Source organism: Oncorhynchus mykiss, chromosome 14, assembly GCF_057628025.1.
Source record: "Oncorhynchus mykiss isolate SJ-2025 chromosome 14, ASM5762802v1, whole genome shotgun sequence".
NCBI classification, from domain to species: Eukaryota; Metazoa; Chordata; class Actinopteri; order Salmoniformes; family Salmonidae; genus Oncorhynchus; species Oncorhynchus mykiss.
In genome coordinates, this window is record NC_143035.1 from 36,260,001 (window position 1) to 36,280,000 (window position 20,000).

The 20,000-nt window shown below is 43.3% G+C and overlaps 1 protein-coding gene across 5 annotated transcripts in view; it reads left to right on the top strand.

Moving 5' to 3' along the window:
- The window catches only part of LOC110489197 (cationic amino acid transporter 2), a 26,412-nt gene that overhangs the window by 1,265 nt on the left and 5,147 nt on the right, over positions 1-20,000 (top strand). For 3 of the 5 annotated variants that reach the window (XM_036943462.2, XM_036943461.2, XM_036943460.2), the window contains 9 exons: positions 667-841; positions 2,746-2,947; positions 11,649-11,804; positions 12,189-12,354; positions 12,610-12,746; positions 13,071-13,293; positions 14,940-15,076; positions 15,587-15,689; positions 15,787-15,920. In XM_036943462.2, the coding sequence (XP_036799357.2) occupies positions 674-841; positions 2,746-2,947; positions 11,649-11,804; positions 12,189-12,354; positions 12,610-12,746; positions 13,071-13,293; positions 14,940-15,076; positions 15,587-15,689; positions 15,787-15,920 (1,426 nt within the window). In that variant the 5' untranslated portion in view covers positions 667-673. The remainder of the gene's footprint in view (positions 1-666; positions 842-2,745; positions 2,948-11,648; positions 11,805-12,188; positions 12,355-12,609; positions 12,747-13,070; positions 13,294-14,939; positions 15,077-15,586; positions 15,690-15,786; positions 15,921-20,000) is intronic. The other 2 variants (XM_036943465.2, XM_036943464.2) reach the window with 1 other exon arrangement.

Genomic DNA, 20,000 nt, shown 5'->3' on the forward strand with positions numbered 1-20,000 from the left:
CATAAAATACATGGAAACCGATACATTATCAATAACGTTTCTGATATTATACTTCTGATCTTTTAAATACTTTGAGGTATGTCATAAACTATGTGGTAAAGACAGTTTTACATTGAATTCCAGTGGGGTTTTTTTCTCTTTAATGTAGCTTTTGAATAGCTAAATCATTAGAAAATAATGTTCTTGAACATCATATAGTTATAAATGATTCAGTGTGAAGGGTGATCTGACAATCATTCACCAACATGTTCACTCATCCATTCTCTCTCTCTCTCTCTCTCTCTCTCTCTCTCTCTCTCCCTCTCTCTCTCTCTCTCTTTCTCTCTCACTCCCCTCTCCCTGATCCCCTTTTCTCTCTCTCTCTCTCTCTCTCTCTCTCTCTCTCTCTCTCTCTCTCTCTCTTTCTCTCTCTCTTTCTCTCTCACTCCCCTCTCCCTGATCCCCATTTCTCTCTCTCTCTCTCTCTCTCTCTCTCTCTCTCTCTCTCTCTCTCTTTCTCTCTCTCTCTCTCTCTCTCTTTCTCTCTCTCTCTTTCTCTCTCTCTCTCTCTCTCTCTCTTTCTCTCTCACTCCCCTCTCCCTGATCCCCTTTTCTCTCTCTACCTTCTCTCATTACATTTCCCCTCTCTTCTTCCCCCAACCCCTAACCCCTAACCCCTGACCCTAGTAGAAGGATGACCTGCCACTTATTGAGCTCCTTTGTACGGAGCCTGTCCAGGAGAAAACCTCTGGAGCCCGAGGGAGAGGAGTCCACTTTCAACCGCTGTCTGACCACCCTGGACCTGGTGGCCCTAGGGGTGGGGAGTACCCTGGGGGCAGGGGTATACGTTCTCTCTGGGGAGGTAAGGATACAACTTCTTCTTTGTTCTTTTAACTTAACACTGTTGAGTTGGTTGCCCTACGGGTAGGGACTACCTTGGGAGCTGGGGAGATGTATGGATACATATCTGATAGTTGCACTTATCCTCTATCTTTTCTTCACCTTTTTACCTTTTAACATTTTTAACACTTTAACACTTAACCATACATCACACTTCAACGTAACACTTCAACATCACACTTCAACGTAACACTTCAACGTAACACTTCAACGTAACACTTCAAGGTAACAATTTAACGTAACAATTTAACGTAACAATTTAAAGTAAAACTTCAACGTAACACTTCAACGTAACACTTCAGCGTAACAATTTAACGTAACAATTTAACGTAACAATTTAACGTAAAACTTCAACGTAACACTTCAACGTAACACTTCAGCGTAACAATTTAACGTAACAATTTAACGTAACAATTTAACATAACACTTCAACGTAACAATTTAACGTAACAATTTAACGTAACGTGACACCCATCTGAGAAAATAATGGTTGAATAATATATGTTAAGACACACTCCAACTATTTTTTGAACATTTCCTGTTGAAAAACAACACGTACAAATACAGTAAGTAACCTTAAGGGTAGAAACATTGGTTCCCTCTGATGTCATCGGCCTCTCTTCTTGCTAAGCCCCCCCCCTCTTGTGCCATGTCATGAGGATACCTGGACCACCTATCGAGATGTGACTTTTGTTCAGTAAATCAGGTGTTAAATGAGGTGAAAAGGAGACTGGAGTTCCACTTTTAATGAATAAACATATCCAGGAAGGTTCGGTTTGGGATTAACCTTGATGCAGGTTCAACAGCACAGGACTGACAGGAACGACTCTTGACAGGAACGATACGTTGACCTAAAGCAAGGAGGGGGGATGCTCTGATGGTAAATGAGGAAGACATTGGCAAATGTGGTGCTTTTTTCTTCTTCTCACAAAATAAACAATCGTTAAGAACATTTTAGTTTAGTCGCCTGCACACCTTTTGCACATTAACTTAACACCGTAACCCTTCAACACTTAAAGGATCATTAGTTTTTTTTTACAGCCAAGTCTCCATTTTGATGTAAATGGAATGTTACACAAAGGGTGCAACTTCACTTGTTTTTGAGAAACTTATCGCAACCAGCGATTCACTTGCTCACTGTTGATGTGCTGTTTGGGTGCTCTGAAAAAAACATGAACAAAAACAACCAAATATGTCATTTTAGAAACGGAAACGGTCTCGGTGGAGTGATACAGGTCTTTAGATGTTGTACACACGAAAGTGTGTCATTCCGAACTTTATCCGCAACGTTACGTTGCGATTCGAGCGATATGTCTCCGTCCATTCTAGCAGCAGTCTACACGGAGAATGGAACAGCTGGATAGGGAAAACAGCTTGAGTTGCACACAATGGAATACAATGCACAATGGGGATGAGGAAGTTAATTGCAGTTAAAAAAAATTTTTAAAAAAAAAAGTGAAATTGTAAGAATAAAAAACAGTGTCTGGACCTTTCGAAAACATGCCATTTACATATTTTTTATTTTTAGATTGCTTATAAAAAGTTAAAATTCTCCTTTAAAATTCTCCTGATCCACTTTGAATTTCCTTAAGATGATGTATTTCTATCTATCTATCTCATCTAATGAAAGTCACTATACAAATGTAATGTATGATTTGCTATCATGATTTTCAGATGACTCCGAAATGTTTGTTTCTCTCTAGGTTTCTTCTTAGGTTGCTTCCTTCTCAGGGAGTTTTCCCCTGGCCAATGGGCTTCTGCTTCGGCATTGATAGCTGTTTGGGGTTTTGGCCGGGTATCTAGAAACCTATCTAGAAAAAGAGCTTTATAAAATCAATGTTATTGATTGATTGTCATGTTTATCAGGTTGCTAGGACGTCGTCAGGTCCCAGCATCATCATATCCTTCTTCATCGCTGCCGTGGCCTCTGTCTTTGCCGGCTTGTGCTACGCTGAGTTCGGGGCCCGCGTCCCCAAAACGGGGTCTGCGTATCTGTACAGCTATGTGACGGTGGGAGAGCTACTGGCGTTTATTACCGGGTGGAATCTGTTGCTGTCCTACGTCATTGGTAAGATACAACAATATATTACTTCCTTCTAGTTCAGGCTGATTCTTCCTTCTAGTTCCTATCTGATCTACACTCACCAGGCCAGTTTATTAGGTACACCACCCCCGTTCACAAAAATGGATCGCTCCTACAGCAAGTGAGTCACGTGGCCGTGGCTTTCTATATAAAGCAGGCAGACAGGCATCGAGGCATTCAGTTACTGTTCGAATCTTTAGAATGGACAACAGGAATGACCTACGCGCCTTTTGAGCGTGGTATGATCGTCTGTGTCACAGTATCCAGTATCTCAAAAAAATGTCCGCTCTCCTGGGGTTTTCACGCACGACAGTGTCTGGGTTTACCGAGAACGGTACGACAACAACAAACATCCAGATTAGCGGCCGTCCTGTGGGGGCGGAAACAAATCGTTGATGAAAGATTGAAGGAGAATGGCAAGGACCATGCAAGCTAACAGGCGGAACACGAACAGACAGATAAGCGGCCAGTACAACAGTGGTGGGCAGAACAACATCTCAGAACGCACAACTCGTCGATTCTTGTCACGATGGGCTACTGCAGCAGACGACACACCGGGTTCCACACCTATCAGCTGAAACCAGAAGAACCGGCTCCAGTGGGCCACGCCATCACCAACACTGGACTGTTGGAGTGGAAAAACATTGCCTGGAATATGACAGTGAGTTTAGTTTACTTGAGTGGCCTGGTCAGTCCCCAGACCTGGTCAGTCCCGGACCCTGGTCAGTCCCCAGACCTGGTCAGTTGCCAGACCTGGTCAGTCCCAGACCTGGTCAGTCCCAGACCTGGTCAGTCGCTTAGACCTGGTCAGTCGCCGACCTGGTCAGTCCCGACCTGGTCAGTCGCAGACCTGGTCAGTACCCAGACCTGGTCAGTCCACAGACCTGGTCAGTCCACAGACACCTGGTCAGTCCACAGACCTCAACCCAAATAGAACATCCTTAGGATGAGACGGAACGGGCTGTTCGCAGCATGAATATTCCACCGTCCAATCAGCAGCAGCTGCGTGATGCCATCACGTCAGCATGGACCAACATCCCTGTGGAACATTTCCGACACCTTGTAGAACACCGAAGAATTTTAGGCTGTGAGTGTATATCTTATTATTGAGGCGTGCTTATAATGGTGTTAGTATAACATCGGCTCCCTGGTGTGACAATAAACACTTTGGCTCCATGCCTGGGAACACTGAGAACCATAAATGATCAACCATAAATCAAGAATGAGAAGAACAAGAATCCAATGTCTTCCTTTTAACCTTTCATCTCTGACTTTAACCCCCTGCAGTAAAACAGTGATTCACCATCATCCATTTATTGGCTCCAGTCCAGAGCTATAGACAGCATATATATATATACTTCTCTCAAGAGAAGACTGGCTATGTGCACACTGCCCAGAAAATGAGGTGGAAACGGAGCTGCACTTCCTAACCGCCTGCCAAATGTATGACCATATTAAGACACATATTTCCCTCAGATTACACAGAGAAGCCGAGAGAGAGAGAGAGGCAGAGAGAGGGAGAGAGAGAATTCTACAAAAATATCCTCAAGTGTACAACCCCAAATAACACATGCAGAGCAGAATTTGGCCGATACGCGCTAGTTATCAAAATCCAGAAAACAGCCGTTAAATTCTACAACCACCTAAAAGGAAGCAATTCCCAAACCTTATATAACAAAGCCATCACCTACAGAGAGATTAACCTGGAGAAGAGTCCCCTAAGCAAGCTGGTCCTGGGGCTATGTTCACAAAGTGAACAGACCCCACAGAGTACCAGGCAGCAACACAATTAGACCCAACCAAATCATGAGAAAACAAAAAGATTATTACTTGACACATTGGAAAGAATTAACCAAAAAAAAACTGAGCTAACTATAATGATAGTTGGCCCTAAACAGAGAGTACACAGTGGCAGAATACCTGACCACTATGACTGACCCTAAATAGAGAGTACACAGTGGCAACCCCTGACCACTGTGACTGGTCTGTAAACAGAGAGTACACAGTGAATACCTGACCACAGTGACTGACCCTAAACAGAGAGTACACAGTGGATACCTGACCACTGTGACTGACCCTAAACAGACAGTACACAGTGAATACCTGACCAACTTTATTGTTGAGTATCACTTTTCATTATTATCTCTTTCACTTGCTTTGACAATGTAAACATACTTCCCATGACAATAAAGCCCTTAATTGAATTTGAATTGAGAGCGAGAGAGAGAGAGAGGGAGAGAGAGAGAGAGAGAGAGAGAGAGAGAGAGAGAGAGAGAGAGAGAGAGAGAGAGAGAGAGGGAGAGAGAGAGAGAGAGAGAGAGAGGGAGAGAGAGAGAGAGAGAGAGAGAGCGAGAGAGAGAGAGAGAGAGAGAGAGAGAGAGAGAGAGAGAGAGAGAGAGAGAGAGATAGAGAGAGAGAGACAGAGAGAGAGAGAGAGGGAGAGAGAGAGAGAGAGAGAGAGAGAGAGAGAGAGAGGGAGAGAGAGAGAGAGAGAGAGAGAGAGAGAGAGAGAGAGGGAGAGAGAGAGAGAGAGAGAGAGAGAGAGGGAGAGAGAGAGTGTGTGTGTGTGTGTGTGTGTGTGTATGTGTGTATATGTATGTGTATGTATATATATGTATGTATGTGTATGTGTATGTATGTATATATATGTGTATGTATATGTGTATGTATGTATGTATGTATGTATATATGTATGTATATATATATATATATATATATATATATATATATATATATATATATATATATATATATATATATATATAGTATTTAATTTTTTTTGTTATTTTCGATGTACTTTACTCAAACCAGTGAATATCACTTATTATAAATGAGATCATTAACTATCAGCTGGAATATCCAGGGCCTATACTCTTCACATTTTGGTTATAAAACAACTAATCCAGAATTGATTAAAAAACATCAAGGGACAGGACATCATAATCCTACTGGAAACATGGTGTCGTGGAGACATAGATACTCAGTGTCCCTCAGGCTATAGAGAAAGTTTACTACCATCAATCAAACATAAAAATGTTAAACGGGGCCGAGACTCAGGTGGAATCATCATTTGGCATAAGCAGGACTTAGCACTGAATGAAATGAAAAAAGGTACCACTCACATTTGGCTAAAACTTAACAAAGGTACAATCTATTGTGACAATGATGTATACATATGTGCAGCTTATGCTCCTCCTTCAGATTCATCATATTATGATGATCAGTTTTTTGACAATCTCCAGACAGAAATCATTACATTTCAGGCGCAGGGTAAAGTGCTTCTTTGTGGAGATTTCAATGCAAGAACAGGTTCTGAGCCTGACTACACTGATGCGGGAGGTAACCACCACATATTTGGACACCCCTCCTTGTACAGTAGCCCTATTATAAATAATAGAAACAGTCCTGACCAAATACTGAACAAAAATGGAAAAGAGTTAGTACATCTCTGTCGAGCCTTAGGCCTGTACATGCTTAATGGTAGAATCAGAGGGGACTCTTTAGGTCAGTTTACTTACTGCTCAGCTCTTGGGACAAGTGTAGTCGATTATGCCATCACTGACATTGACCCCTCCTCCATTAGTGCATTCACTGTCAGACCACAGACACCATTGTCAGATCACAGTCAGATCAACGTGTTTCTGAAGAAATTAACTGGCAATATTCATTCAAAAAAACAGCCCAATAAACTTTACAACATAAACCAATCGTTCAGATGGGCTCCAAACAGTGCAGAGGCATTCATTGAAACATTGAACTCAAATGAAATGATGAACTCTATACAGTTTTTCAATAACTCACAGTACCAAAACAATAAAGATGGTGTCAATTCAGCTACTCAAAACATCAACTGCATATTCCAAAAAGCAGCATTGAAAGCAAATTTGAGAAAACCAAAGCAATGCAACATCAGAAGCAAAAATCAAAATGTTTCTGACAAATGGTTTGATAATGAATGTAAAACAATTAGAAAACACCTAAGACAAATGTCAAACAAAAAACATAAGCAGCAAAACAACCCAGAGCTACGATATGAATACTTTGAAACTCTGAAACAGTATAAACAAACACTGAAATGCAAGAAATTGAATTATACCAACAAGACACTTGATGAAATTGAAAACGCAATTGACCAAAATCAGTTCTGGGACATGTGGAACAATTTAAGCACATCAAAGCCACAAGAATTAGCCATACAAGATGTAGGAATTTGGAAAACTTACTTTGATAATCTATACAAAAACATCCCACAAAAAGACTTACAACAGAACCAATTAGAAATTAAAGAAAAATTGAACATCCTTGAATCAGTCATTAAAAACAACCAAAATCCATTAGATTACCCAATAACCCAACAAGAACTAAATGAAAAGCTAAAATCTATTAAATCAAAAAAGGCTTGTGGTGTAGACAACATCAGAAATGAAATGCTGAAAAACAGCACACCTGAGTTGCAAAATGCTGTGCTTAAATTGTTCAACATGGTTTTAACTTCTGGCTGCTTCCCTGATGTCTGGAACCAGGGGCTCATCTCCCCTATCCACAAAAGTGGAGACAAATCAGACCCCAATAATTACAGGGGAATTTGCGTCAACAGTAACTTGGGAAAGATTTTCTGTAGCATTTTGAATTCAAGAATTCAAACCTTTCTTCAAGAAAAAAATGTAATAAGTAAATGTCAAATTGGCTTTCTCCCTAACCATCGCACTACTGACCATATATACACCTTACACACACTAATTAATAAACACGTCCACCAAAAAAAAGAGGGCAAAATCTTTGCTTGCTTTATTGACTTTAAAAAAGCATTTGATTCGATTTGGCATGAAGGGCTATTCTACAAAATTCTACAAAGTGGGCTTGGTGGTAAGGTGTATGACTTAATAAAATGTATGTACACAGAAAACAAGTGTGCAATAAAAATCAAAAACCAAAGAACAGAATTTTTTTCACAATGTCGAGGTGTGAGACAAGGCTGCAATTTGAGTCCAAATCTTTTCAACATTTATATCAATGAATTAGCAGACATGTTGGACCAATCTCCAGCCCCAGGACTCACACTATTTGACACAGAGGTGAAATACCTGCTATATGCTGATGACTTGGTACTTCTATCACCAACCAAAGAAGGTCTTCAACAAAACATTAATATTCTGGAGCAATATTGCCATAATTGGGCCCTGGCAGTAAATTTCCAAAAAACTAAAATCATGATTTTCCAAAAAAAACCCAGATGTCAGAAACACAAATGTAAATTCACCCTGAACAACACCTTAATTGAACACACAAAAAATTACACCTACCTTGGTCTGACCATATCTGCATCGAGAAACTTTAATATGGCAGTGAAGGCACTCAAAGAAAAAGCCCGCAGAGCAATGTATGCAATAAAAATGAAATTATTCAAAATCAACATCCCAATTAGAATTTGGACTAAAATATTTGACAGTGTAATCCTACCAATAGCACTTTATGGAAGTGAGGTTTGGGGGCCACTCAATAAACTGGATTTTAAAATGTGGGACAAACATCCAATTGAAGCCCTACATGCAGAATTCTGTCGGAAAATTCTACAAGTCCAGAGAAATACACCAACTAATGCATGTAGGGCAGAATTGGGCCGTTTTCCAGTAATAATGAAAATACAGAAAAGATCATTAAAATTTTGGCTACATCTAAATTCAAGTCCAAATTCGAGTCTGCAATTTAAAGCACTTCAAGCCCAAGAGCTGAGCCCAGAAACGAGCCCTCTCAGTCAGATGGTGTTGGACCTCACCAACCAAGCTGACGCCAGCACTGCTTCAAAAGAAAGAATTCCAATAAGCAAAATCATGAACCAATCAAAGGAATCATATTTACAATACTGGAAAAACGAAACAAAATCCCAAAGCCGACTAAATTGCTATCTGACCCTAAACAGAGAATATGAATTGGCTGATTATCTCTACTCTGTCAGAGATACGAAGCAGAGACAGATCCTTACCAAGTACAGGCTAAGTGACCACCGATTGGCAATAGAAACCGGCAGACATAAAAAGACATGGCTACCCAAAGAGGAGCGTGTATGTGGTCACTGCATGACAGGGGAGGTAGAGACAGAGATGCACTTTCTCCTTTACTGTGATAAATATTCCTCACAAAGAGATTCATTATTCACAGAAATGACTACATATATTCCAAATTTTTACAAATTGAACCCAGAGGAAAAACTAAGAATACTCATGGGCGAAGGAGCAATGGCTCCTCTTGCAGCCAAATATGTATTTTCCTGCCATAGCCTGAGGGACACTGAATAATAACATCTGCATAGTAAACAGTAACTTACTTATTATTACTATTATTGTTATTACTATAATTATTAATGTTTACTGTAGACTGTTACCATTTTATTGTTATTATTTTTGTATTTAATTTTGTATTATTATTTACTACCATTTTATATTATTATTTGCTATCATTTATAATTTTGTTACAATGTATATTGTATACATTGTTGCTTTGGCAATATTGACACAATGTTTTTCATGCCAATAAAGCAGCTTGAATTTGAATTTGAATTTGAATTTGAGAGAGAGAGAGAGAGAGAGAGAGAGAGAGAGGGAGAGAGAGAGAGAGAGAGAGAGAGAGAGAGAGAGAGAGAGGGAGAGAGAGAGAGAGAGAGAGAGAGAGAGAGAGAGAGAGGGAGAGAGAGAGAGAGAGAGAGAGAGAGAGAGAGAGAGAGAGAGAGAGAGCGAGAGAGAGAGAGAGAGATAGAGAGAGAGAGAGAGAGAGAGAGAGAGAGAGAGAGAGAGAGAGAGGGAGAGAGAGAGAGAGAGGGAGAGAGAGAGAGAGAGAGAGAGAGAGAGAGAGAGAGAGGGAGAGAGAGAGAGAGAGAGAGAGAGAGAGAGAGAGAGAGAGAGAGAGAGAGAGAGATAGAGAGAGAGAGAGAGAGAGAGAGAGAGAGAGAGAGAGAGAGCGAGAGAGAGAGAGAGAGAGAGAGAGAGAGAGAGAGAGAGAGATAGAGAGAGAGAGAGAGAGAGAGAGAGAGAGAGAGAGAGAGAGAGGAGAGAGAGAGAGAGAGAGAGAGAGAGAGAGAGAGAGAGAGAGAGAGAGAGAGAGAGAGAGAGAGAGAGGGAGAGAGAGAGGGAGCGAGAGAGAGAGAGAGAGAGAGAACACAGTTTGAACAGCAGTTTCAACCAGGAGGTGCTACCGTGCTCTCAAAAGCAATTCCACGGCAGTTAAGTTAACGCTTCCTGGGCAATACTCACCCATAAAAATAAATGTGATAGTTAATAGTCTAGCCCTACTCACAGAATTGAAGTTACCCCACTGTTCCTAGGCTGTCATTGAAAATAAGATGTTGTTCTTAGCTGACTTGCCTAGTTAAATAAAGGTAAAAATATATATATATTTTCCTAAGCTTAACCAATCACATTTCTTGCCTAACTTAGTTAATCACATTCATATCTGCCCTCGAGGGCGCTCTCTGTATGTACGATATGACACAACACAGTAAAATGATGATTCATAATGAACTCTCTCCTCTTAAGAGTTATCTTCTCATCTTCTCAACGTTAATGATCACTATGGTCTTGCATCACTCATACCATATGTATATACTGTATTTTATACCATCTAATGCATCTTGCCTATGCCGCTCGGTCATCGCTCATCCATATATTTATATGTATATATTCTTATTCCCTTTCTTTACTTAGATGTGTGTGTACTAGGTAGTTGTTGTGGAATTGTTAGATTACTTGTTAGATATTGCTGCACTGTCGGAACTAGAAGCACAAGCATTTCGCTACACTCACAATGACATCTGCTAACCATGTGTATGTGACCAATAAAATTAGATTTGATTTTTGATTTGATTTGATGTTTAATGTACAAGAGTTACGAGATGAGATGGTGTCAAATACCCTGGGTTGTTCTGAACAGAGTGAGCCTCTGTTTTGTCTATCGTGAAGATAATTGGCAGCGTAACACACACACACGAAGGGCCATCATGACTCCTGGCAATGCTCAGCAAAAAAATCTCCATCTGTTTCTCTGAATTGGCCCTTGTGTTAGATCTTATGTTATAACTTATCTCATGTTGAACATGAACAAGCTTCAAAATCATGCCCACCTTACCCAGATTATGATTTATAATGGACTGCTTGCTGTAGTTCCTCAAAGCCACCACTAGGGGAGCTCTTTAAAACACCTCATAGTTGAAGACTGTTCTTTGAGTCATAAAAAGTGAATTAAAATAGCAAACTGTGTACACTTTGGAGAGGTGTGTGTCCCCACTTGAAGACTCCGGTTAGTCCTCTCACTCAAACCCTTGTTTTGTCTTATGTTGTACCCACACCCCACATTTACCAGGAATAGTCGGGTTACTGAATGAATCCAGAGTATTTTCATAAAGTACAGTACATGTGAAATACACGTCAAATCAACAGGGACATGTTTGGATTCAGTCTAGCGTCAGGTGAACCTTAGTGTCCTTTCACCTTTTGATCTAGTACTTGTCCCATTTATCTCTAAACTGTTCCCTTTCGATTGCTACCATGGTTACACATGTGCTTTTTATATTACTTCTGTAAGAAACATTTACACGTAGCCCTATCCATAAAAGGCTAAATTCCCACCAGTCTAAAGGGTTGATTGGTTGATCATTGTCATATTGGCTAATCTCCTCTCATCATCATCCTGTCAGGGACGTCCAGCGTGGCGAGGGCTTGGAGCGGAACCTTTGATGACCTCATCGGCAACGCCATGGGGAACTTCTTCAAAGAAAACGTAAACATGAACCTCCCGGGCCTCGCAGAATACCCAGACTTCTTTGCTGCTGGACTCATTATGCTCCTGGCAGGTAAACTGAATCTGATGATTGATTGATTGATCATTGGTTTGTTTAACCACATAGAGACATTAAAACTGTCGGGTACTGGTGATGATGACGATGATGATGATGATGATGATGATGATGATGATGGTGATGATGGTGATGATGATGGTGACGATGGTGGTGATGATGGTGATGATGGTGATGATGGTGGTGATGATGATGGTGGTGATGATGATGATGTTGATGATGATGGTGATGATGATGATGGTGATGATGATGCTGCTGCTGCTGCTGCTGATGATGGTGATGATGATGATGATGATGATGATGATGGTGGTGGTGATGATGATGGTGATGGTGATGGTGACGATGATGATCACATGTTCCATGTGTTTCCATCCTGTGAAGGTCTGCTGGCCTTCGGCGTCCAGGAATCGGCAATAGTCAACAAGATCTTCACGGCCGTCAACATCCTGGTACTTCTGTTTGTCATTGTGGCGGGCTTCGTCAAGGGAGACATCCGTAACTGGCAGATCAGTCAGGAGGAGCTCATCAACGCTACAGCAGAATTACAGTATGCAACCTTGTTTGATTACAATACAAACGTTTGAGTACAATACGTGAGATATCCTTCATCATAACAAACTTGCTAGCAACTGCAGTGGATGTTGAACACATGTCTATACAGGCACATGTGTGTGAGGATGTTATAGCCATGGTATTACCAGGAAATATTAGCGTGAATCCTTCAACCAAGATTTATGGAAAACCAGAGAAGATTGGAAAGGTACTATTCTGCAACCATATGTATGTACATGGTCTTCTCCAGGAACCTAACGTCTACAGTCAACGTGACCAGTGTGTATGGGTCTGGAGGGTTCTTCCCGTACGGTTTCGACGGGACAATCTCTGGAGCCGCTACCTGTTTCTACGCCTTCGTAGGCTTCGACTGCATCGCCACAACAAGTAAGCTTTGATCTTTAAACATGTGCAGACACATTAACCTATATACAGTACGTCAGAAACATTTACATCCTACAGAAACACTGATAAAGCCAGGAGCTTCTCCAAGCTTCGTCCATAGTGTATCTTTGGTAATGTCTACTCTACTCAGAATGCTTAGGCATTCTGTAACAGTCAATATTCTACATGATTAAACCTTGCTTGCTTAATTGACCGGTATTGGCTGATTGATTGATCAACTGATTGGCAATCGACTGATGGCTTGATTGTATTGACAAATCTTCATTAATGAATGAATGAATTCATTCATTCATTGTCTCTCTCCAGGTGAGGAGGTAAAGAACCCTCAGAAGTCCATCCCGCTGGGCATCGTGGCGTCTCTCCTCATTTGTTTCCTGGCCTACTTCGCCGTGTCGGCGGCACTCACTCTGATGATGCCCTACTACCTGCTGAATGTTAACAGCCCGCTGCCCGTGGCCTTCATGTACATCGGCTGGGGGCCCGCCAAGTATGTGGTGGCTGTCGGTTCACTCTGCGCCCTCTCCACCAGGTAGGTAGGAGAACGCGGGAAGCCCCTGGTCGATGATGTCACCAGGCGTCATTACAGTTAGTCAGTTGGCCGGTTTGTCTCTGTCTGTCTGTCTGTCTGTCTGTCTGTCTGTCTGTCTGTCTGTCTGTCTGTCTGTCTGTCTGTCTGTCTGTTACTAAGATGTTACTATGTAATTCTGAAGTATAATTACAAGCATTTCATAAGTGTCAAAGGCTTTTATTGACAATTACATGAAGTTGATGCAAAGAGTCAATATTTGCAGTGTTGACCCTTCTTTTTCAAGACCTCTGCAATCCTCCCTGGCATGCTGTCAATTAACTTCTGGGCCACATCCTGACTGATGGCAGCCCATTCTTGCATAATCAATGCTTGGAGTTTGTCAGAATTTGTGGGTTTTTGTTTGTCCACCCGCCTCTTGAGGATTGACCACAAGTTCTCAATGGGATTAAGGTCTGGGGAGTTTCCTGACCATGTACCCAAAATATCGATGTTTTGTTCCCCGAGCCACTTTGTTATCACTTTTGCCTTATGGCAAGGTGCTCCATCATGCTGGAAAAGGCATTGTTCGTCACCAAACTGTTCCTGGATGGGAAAAGTTGCTCTCAGAGGATGTGTTTTTAGGCACAATTGTGAGTGAGCCCACTCCCTTGGCTGAGAAGTAACTCCACACATGAATGGTCTCAGGATGCTTTACTGTCGGAATGAAACAGGACTGATGCTAGCGCTCACCTTGTCATCGCTCCAAACAATCTGAAAGGGGGTTCATCAGAGAAAATCCAATCCCTGTACCTTTTGCAGAATATCAGTCTGTCCCTGATGTTTTTCCTGGAGAGAAGGTGCTTCTTTGCTGCCCTTCTTGACACCAGGCCATCCTCCAAAAGTGTTCGCCTCACTGTGCGTGCAGCTGCACTCACACCTGCCTGCTGCCATTCCTGAGCAAGCTCTGTACTGGTGGTGCCCCGATCTCGCAGCTGAATCAACTTTAGGAGACAGATCTGGTGCTTGCTGGACTTTCTTGAGCGCCCTGAAGCCTTCTTCACAACAATTGAACCGCTCTCCTTGAAGTTCTTCATGATCCGATAAATGGTTGATTTAGGCGTAATCTTACTGGCAGCAATATCCTTGCCTGTGAAGCCCCTTTTGTGCAAAGTAATGTTGACGGCAAGTGTTTCCTTGCAGGTAACCATGGTTGACAGAGGAAGAACAATGAGTCCAAGCACCACCCTCCTTTTGAAGTTTCCAGTCTGTTATTCGAACTCAATCAGCATGACAGAGTGATCTCCAGCCTTGTTCTCATCAACACTCACACCTGTGTCAACGAGACAGTCACTGACATGATGTCAGCTGGTCCTTTTGTGGCAGGGCTGAAATGCAGTGGAAATGTTATTGGGGGATTCATATAATTTGTTCATGGCAAAGAGGGACTTTGCAATTAATTGCAATTCATCTGATCACTCTTCATAACATTCTGGAGTATATGCAAATTGCCATCATACAAACTGAGGCAGCAGACTTTGTGAAAATGTATATTTGTGTCATTCTCAAAACTTTTGGCCACGACTGTACAGTCTGGTGGGTTCCATGTTCCTTGACCTGTGACTGTAACATGTCTGATGGCTCTCTGTGTCTGTCTGTCTCCTGTACAGTCTGTTGGGTTCCATGTTCCCTATGCCCCGCGTGCTGTTTGCTATGGCCAGAGACGGTCTCCTCTTCAAGCCCCTCAGTAAGGTCAGCGCCAGACAAAGTCCTGTCATCGCTACCATCTCCTCCGGGGTCGTAGCAGGTAACACCCCATTCCTCTCTATCTCTCTTTCTACCCTCTCCTCCGGGTCATAGCAGGTAACACCCCATCCCTCTCTATCTCTCTTTCTACCCTCTCCTCCGGGTCATAGCAGGTAACACCCCATCCCTCTCTATCTCTCTCTCTACCCTATCCTCCGGGGTCGTAGCAGGTAACACCCCATCCCTCTCTATCTCTCTTTCTACCCTCTCCTCCGGGTCATAGCAGGTAACACCCCATTCCTCTCTATCTCTCTCTCTACCCTCTCCTCCGGGGTCATAGCAGGTAACACCCCATCCCTCTCTGTCTCTCTCTCTACCCTCTCCTCCGGGGTCGTAGCAGGTAACACCCCATCCCTCTCTGTCTCTCTCTCTTGATTTTTTGATCTCTCGCTCTCTTTCTCTTTCGATCTTTTAGAGATATAAAGAGATTGTTGTGTTTGGCCTATGATATATTTTGTGTGATGATTTATCTACGGTAAATACTTGAATGCTTGTTTGTTTTCCTTTCCAGCGATAATGGCCCTGGTGTTTGACCTGAAAGCTTTGGTTGATATGATGTCAATTGGGACACTCTTTGCCTACACACTTGTGGCTATATGCATTCTTATACTTAGGTAAATATTTCCCAAATATCTAAACTTAGATGAATAGCAGTCCTCTGTATTGATTTTGCAAAAATAAACGGTACTAAGTTGACTTTGTAACATCTAGGTACCAAGAGACCCAATCAGAAGACTCAGATCTCCAGATCCTTGAATCAAACACCAAGTTTGGTTGTCTCAAACCGCCATCATTCCCAACACCGGGCACCTCGAAAACAGTCACAGGTTTGACTGTACTGTCTGGTACGAAAAACAGTTTGACAAGAAATCTCCAATACGCCTGTATTTAAAGTTTCCACTTATAACAATGACAAATAATATTATTCAAAGATGGTCTACATTTTAAAGGTACTGGGGTATCTGCAGTGTGACATTATGAAGTATTCCCATCTTTCTTTCAGTCATTCTTCCCTCACCCTCTTCCCCTCTCTCTCTGTTCAGTTGTTCTTCTCTCACCCTCTTCCTCTCTCTCTCTGTTCAGTTGTTCTTCCCTCACCCTCTTCCTCTTTCTCTCTGTTCAGTTGTTCTTCTCTCACCCTCTTCCTCTCTCTCTCTGTTCAGTTGTTCTTCTCTCACCCTCTTCCTCTTTCTCTCTGTTCAGTTGTTCTTCTCTCACCCTCTTCCCCTCTCTCTCTGTTCAGTTGTTCTTCTCTCACCCTCTTCCTCTCTTTCTCTGTTCAGTTGTTCTTCCCTCACCCTCTTCCCCTCTCTCTCTGTTCAGTTGTTCTTCCCTCACCCTCTTCCCCTCTCTCTCTGTTCAGTTGTTCTTCCCTCACCCTCTTCCCCTCTCTCTCTGTTCAGTTGTTCTTCTCTCACCCTCTTCCTCTCTCTCTGTGTTCAGTCATTCTTCCCTCACCCCCTTCCTCTCTCTCTCTCTGTTCAGTTGTTCTTCTCTCACCCTCTTCCTCTCTCTCTCTGTTCAGTTGTTCTTCTCTCACCCTCTTCCCCTCTCTCTCTGTTCAGTTGTTCTTCTCTCACCCTCTTCCCCTCTCTCTCTGTTCAGTTGTTCTTCTCTCACCCCCTTCCTCTCTCTCTCTGTTCAGTTGTTCTTCTCTCACCCTCTTCCCCTCTCTCTCTGTTCAGTTGTTCTTCTCTCACCCTCTTCCTCTCTCTCTCTGTTCAGTTGTTCTTCTCTCACCCTCTTCCCCTCTCTCTCTGTTCAGTTGTTCTTCTCTCACCCCCTTCCTCTCTCTCTCTCTGTTCAGTTGTTCTTCTCTCACCCCCTTCCTCTCTCTCTCTCTGTTCAGTTGTTCTTCTCTCACCCTCTTCCTCTCTCTCTCTGTTCAGTTGTTCTTCTCTCACCCTCTTCCTCTCTCTCTCTGTTCAGTTGTTCTTCTCTCACCCTCTTCCTCTCTCTCTCTGTTCAGTTGTTCTTCTCTCACCCTCTTCCTCTTTCTCTCTGTTCAGTTGTTCTTCTCTCACCCTCTTCCTCTCTTTCTCTGTTCAGTTGTTCTTCCCTCACCCTCTTCCTCTCTCTCTCTGTTCAGTTGTTCTTCCCTCACCCTCTTCCTCTCTCTCTCTGTTCAGTTGTTCTTCTCTCACCCTCTTCCTCTCTCTCTCTCTGTTCAGTTGTTCTTCTCTCACCCCTTCCCCTCTCTCTCTGTTCAGTTGTTCTTCTCTCACCCTCTTCCTCTCTCTCTCTCTGTTCAGTTGTTCTTCTCTCACCCTCTTCCTCTCTCTCTCTCTGTTCAGTCATTCTTCCCTCACCCCCTTCCCCTCTCTCTCTGTTCAGTTGTTCTTCTCTCACCCTCTTCCTCTCTCTCTCTGTTCAGTCATTCTTCTCTCACCCTCTTCCTCTCTCTCTCTCTGTTCAGTTGTTCTTCTCTCACCCTCTTCCTCTCTCTCTCTCTGTTCAGTTGTTCTTCCCTCACCCTCTTCCTCTCTTTCTCTGTTCAGTTGTTCTTCTCTCACCCTCTTCCTCTCTCTCTGTTCAGTTGTTCTTCTCTCACCCTCTTCCTCTCTCTCTCTGTTCAGTTGTTCTTCCCTCACCCTCTTCCTCTCTCTCTCTGTTCAGTTGTTCTTCCCTCACCCTCTTCCCCTCTCTCTCTGTTCAGTTGTTCTTCCCTCACCCTCTTCCTCTCTCTCTCTGTTCAGTTGTTCTTCCCTCACCCTCTTCCTCTCTCTCTCTCTGTTCAGTTGTTCTTCCCTCACCCTCTTCCTCTCTCTCTCTCTGTTCAGTTGTTCTTCCCTCACCCTCTTCCTCTCTCTCTCTGTTCAGTTGTTCTTCTCTCAACCCCTTCCTCTCTCTCTCTGTTCAGTTGTTCTTCTCTCACCCTCTTCCTCTCTCTCTCTGTTCAGTTGTTCTTCCCTCACCCTCTTCCTCTCTCTCTCTGTTCAGTTGTTCTTCCCTCACCCTCTTCCCCTCTCTCTCTGTTCAGTTGTTCTTCCCTCACCCTCTTCCTCTCTCTCTCTGTTCAGTTGTTCTTCCCTCACCCTCTTCCTCTCTCTCTCTCTGTTCAGTTGTTCTTCCCTCACCCTCTTCCTCTCTCTCTCTCTGTTCAGTTGTTCTTCCCTCACCCTCTTCCTCTCTCTCTCTGTTCAGTTGTTCTTCTCTCAACCCCTTCCTCTCTCTCTCTGTTCAGTTGTTCTTCTCTCACCCTCTTCCTCTCTCTGTTCAGTTGTTCTTCTCTCACCCTCTTCCTCTCTCTCTCTGTTCAGTTGTTCTTCTCTCACCCTCTTCCTCTCTCTCTCTCTGTTCAGTTGTTCTTCTCTCACCCTCTTCCTCTCTCTCTCTGTTCAGTTGTTCTTCTCTCACCCTCTTCCTCTCTCTCTCTGTTCAGTTGTTCTTCTCTCACCCTCTTCCTCTCTCTCTCTCTGTTCAGTTGTTCTTCTCTCACCCTCTTCCTCTCTCTCTCTGTTCAGTTGTTCTTCTCTCACCCTCTTCCTCTCTCTCTCTCTCTGTTCAGTTGTTCTTCTCTCACCCTCTTCCTCTCTCTCTCTCTCTGTTCAGTTGTTCTTCTCTCACCCCCTTCCTCTCTCTCTCTGTTCAGTTGTTCTTCTCTCACCCCCTTCCTCTCTCTCTCTGTTCAGTTGTTCTTCCCTCACCCCCTTCCTCTCTCTCTCTCTGTGTTCAGTCATTCTTCTCTCACCCTCTTCCTCTCTCTCTCTCTCTGTTCAGTTGTTCTTCTCTCACCCCCTTCCCCTCTCTCTCTGTTCAGTTGTTCTTCTTTCACCCCCTTCCTCTCTCTCTCTCTGTTCAGTTGTTCTTCTCTCACCCTCTTCCTCTCTCTCTCTCTGTTCAGTTGTTCTTCTCTCACCCTCTTCCTCTCTCTCTGTGTTCAGTCATTCTTCTCTCACCCTCTTCCTCTCTCTCTCTGTTCAGTCATTCTTCCCTCACCCCCTTCCTCTCTCTCTCTCTGTTCAGTTGTTCTTCTCTCACCCTCTTCCTCTCTCTCTGTGTTCAGTCATTCTTCCCTCACCCCCTTCCTCTCTCTCTCTCTGTTCAGTTGTTCTTCCCTCACCCCCTTCCTCTCTCTCTCTCTGTTCAGTTGTTCTTCTCTCACCCCTTCCCCTCTCTCTCTGTTCAGTTGTTCTTCTCTCACCCCCTTCCTCTTTCTCTGTTCAGTCATTCTTCCCTCACCCCCTTCCTCTCTCTCTCTGTTCAGTTGTTCTTCTCTCACCCTCTTCCCCTCTCTCTCTGTTCAGTTGTTCTTCTCTCACCCCCTTCCTCTTTCTCTGTTCAGTTGTTCTTCTCTCACCCTCTTCCTTTCTCTCTCTGTTCAGTTGTTCTTCTCTCACCCTCTTCCTCTCTCTCTCTCTCTGTTCAGTTGTTCTTCTCTCACCCCCTTCCTCTCTCTCTCTCTGTTCAGTTGTTCTTCTCTCACCCTCTTCCTCTCTCTCTCTGTTCAGTTGATCTTCTCTCACCCCCTTCCTCTCTCTCTCTGTTCAGTTGTTCTTCTCTCACCCCCTTCCTCTCTCTCTCTCTGTTCAGTTGTTCTTCTCTCACCCCCTTCCTCTCTCTCTCTCTGTTCAGATGTTATTCTCTCACCCTCTTCCTCTCTCTCTCTGTTCAGTTGTTCTTCTCTCACCCCCTTCCTCTCTCTCTCTCTGTTCAGTTGTTCTTCTCTCACCCCCTTCCTCTCTCTCTCTCTCTGTTCAGATGTTCTTCTCTCACCCCCTTCCTCTCTCACTCTGTTCAGTTGTTCTTCCCTCACCCTCTTCCTCTCTCTCTCTGTTCAGTTGTTCTTCCCTCACCCTCTTCCCCTCTCTCTCTGTTCAGTTGTTCTTCTCTCACCCCTTCCCCCCTCTCTCTGTTCAGTTGTTCTTCTCTCACCCTCTTCCTCTCTCTCTCTGTTCAGTTGTTCTTCTCTCACCCCTTCCCCT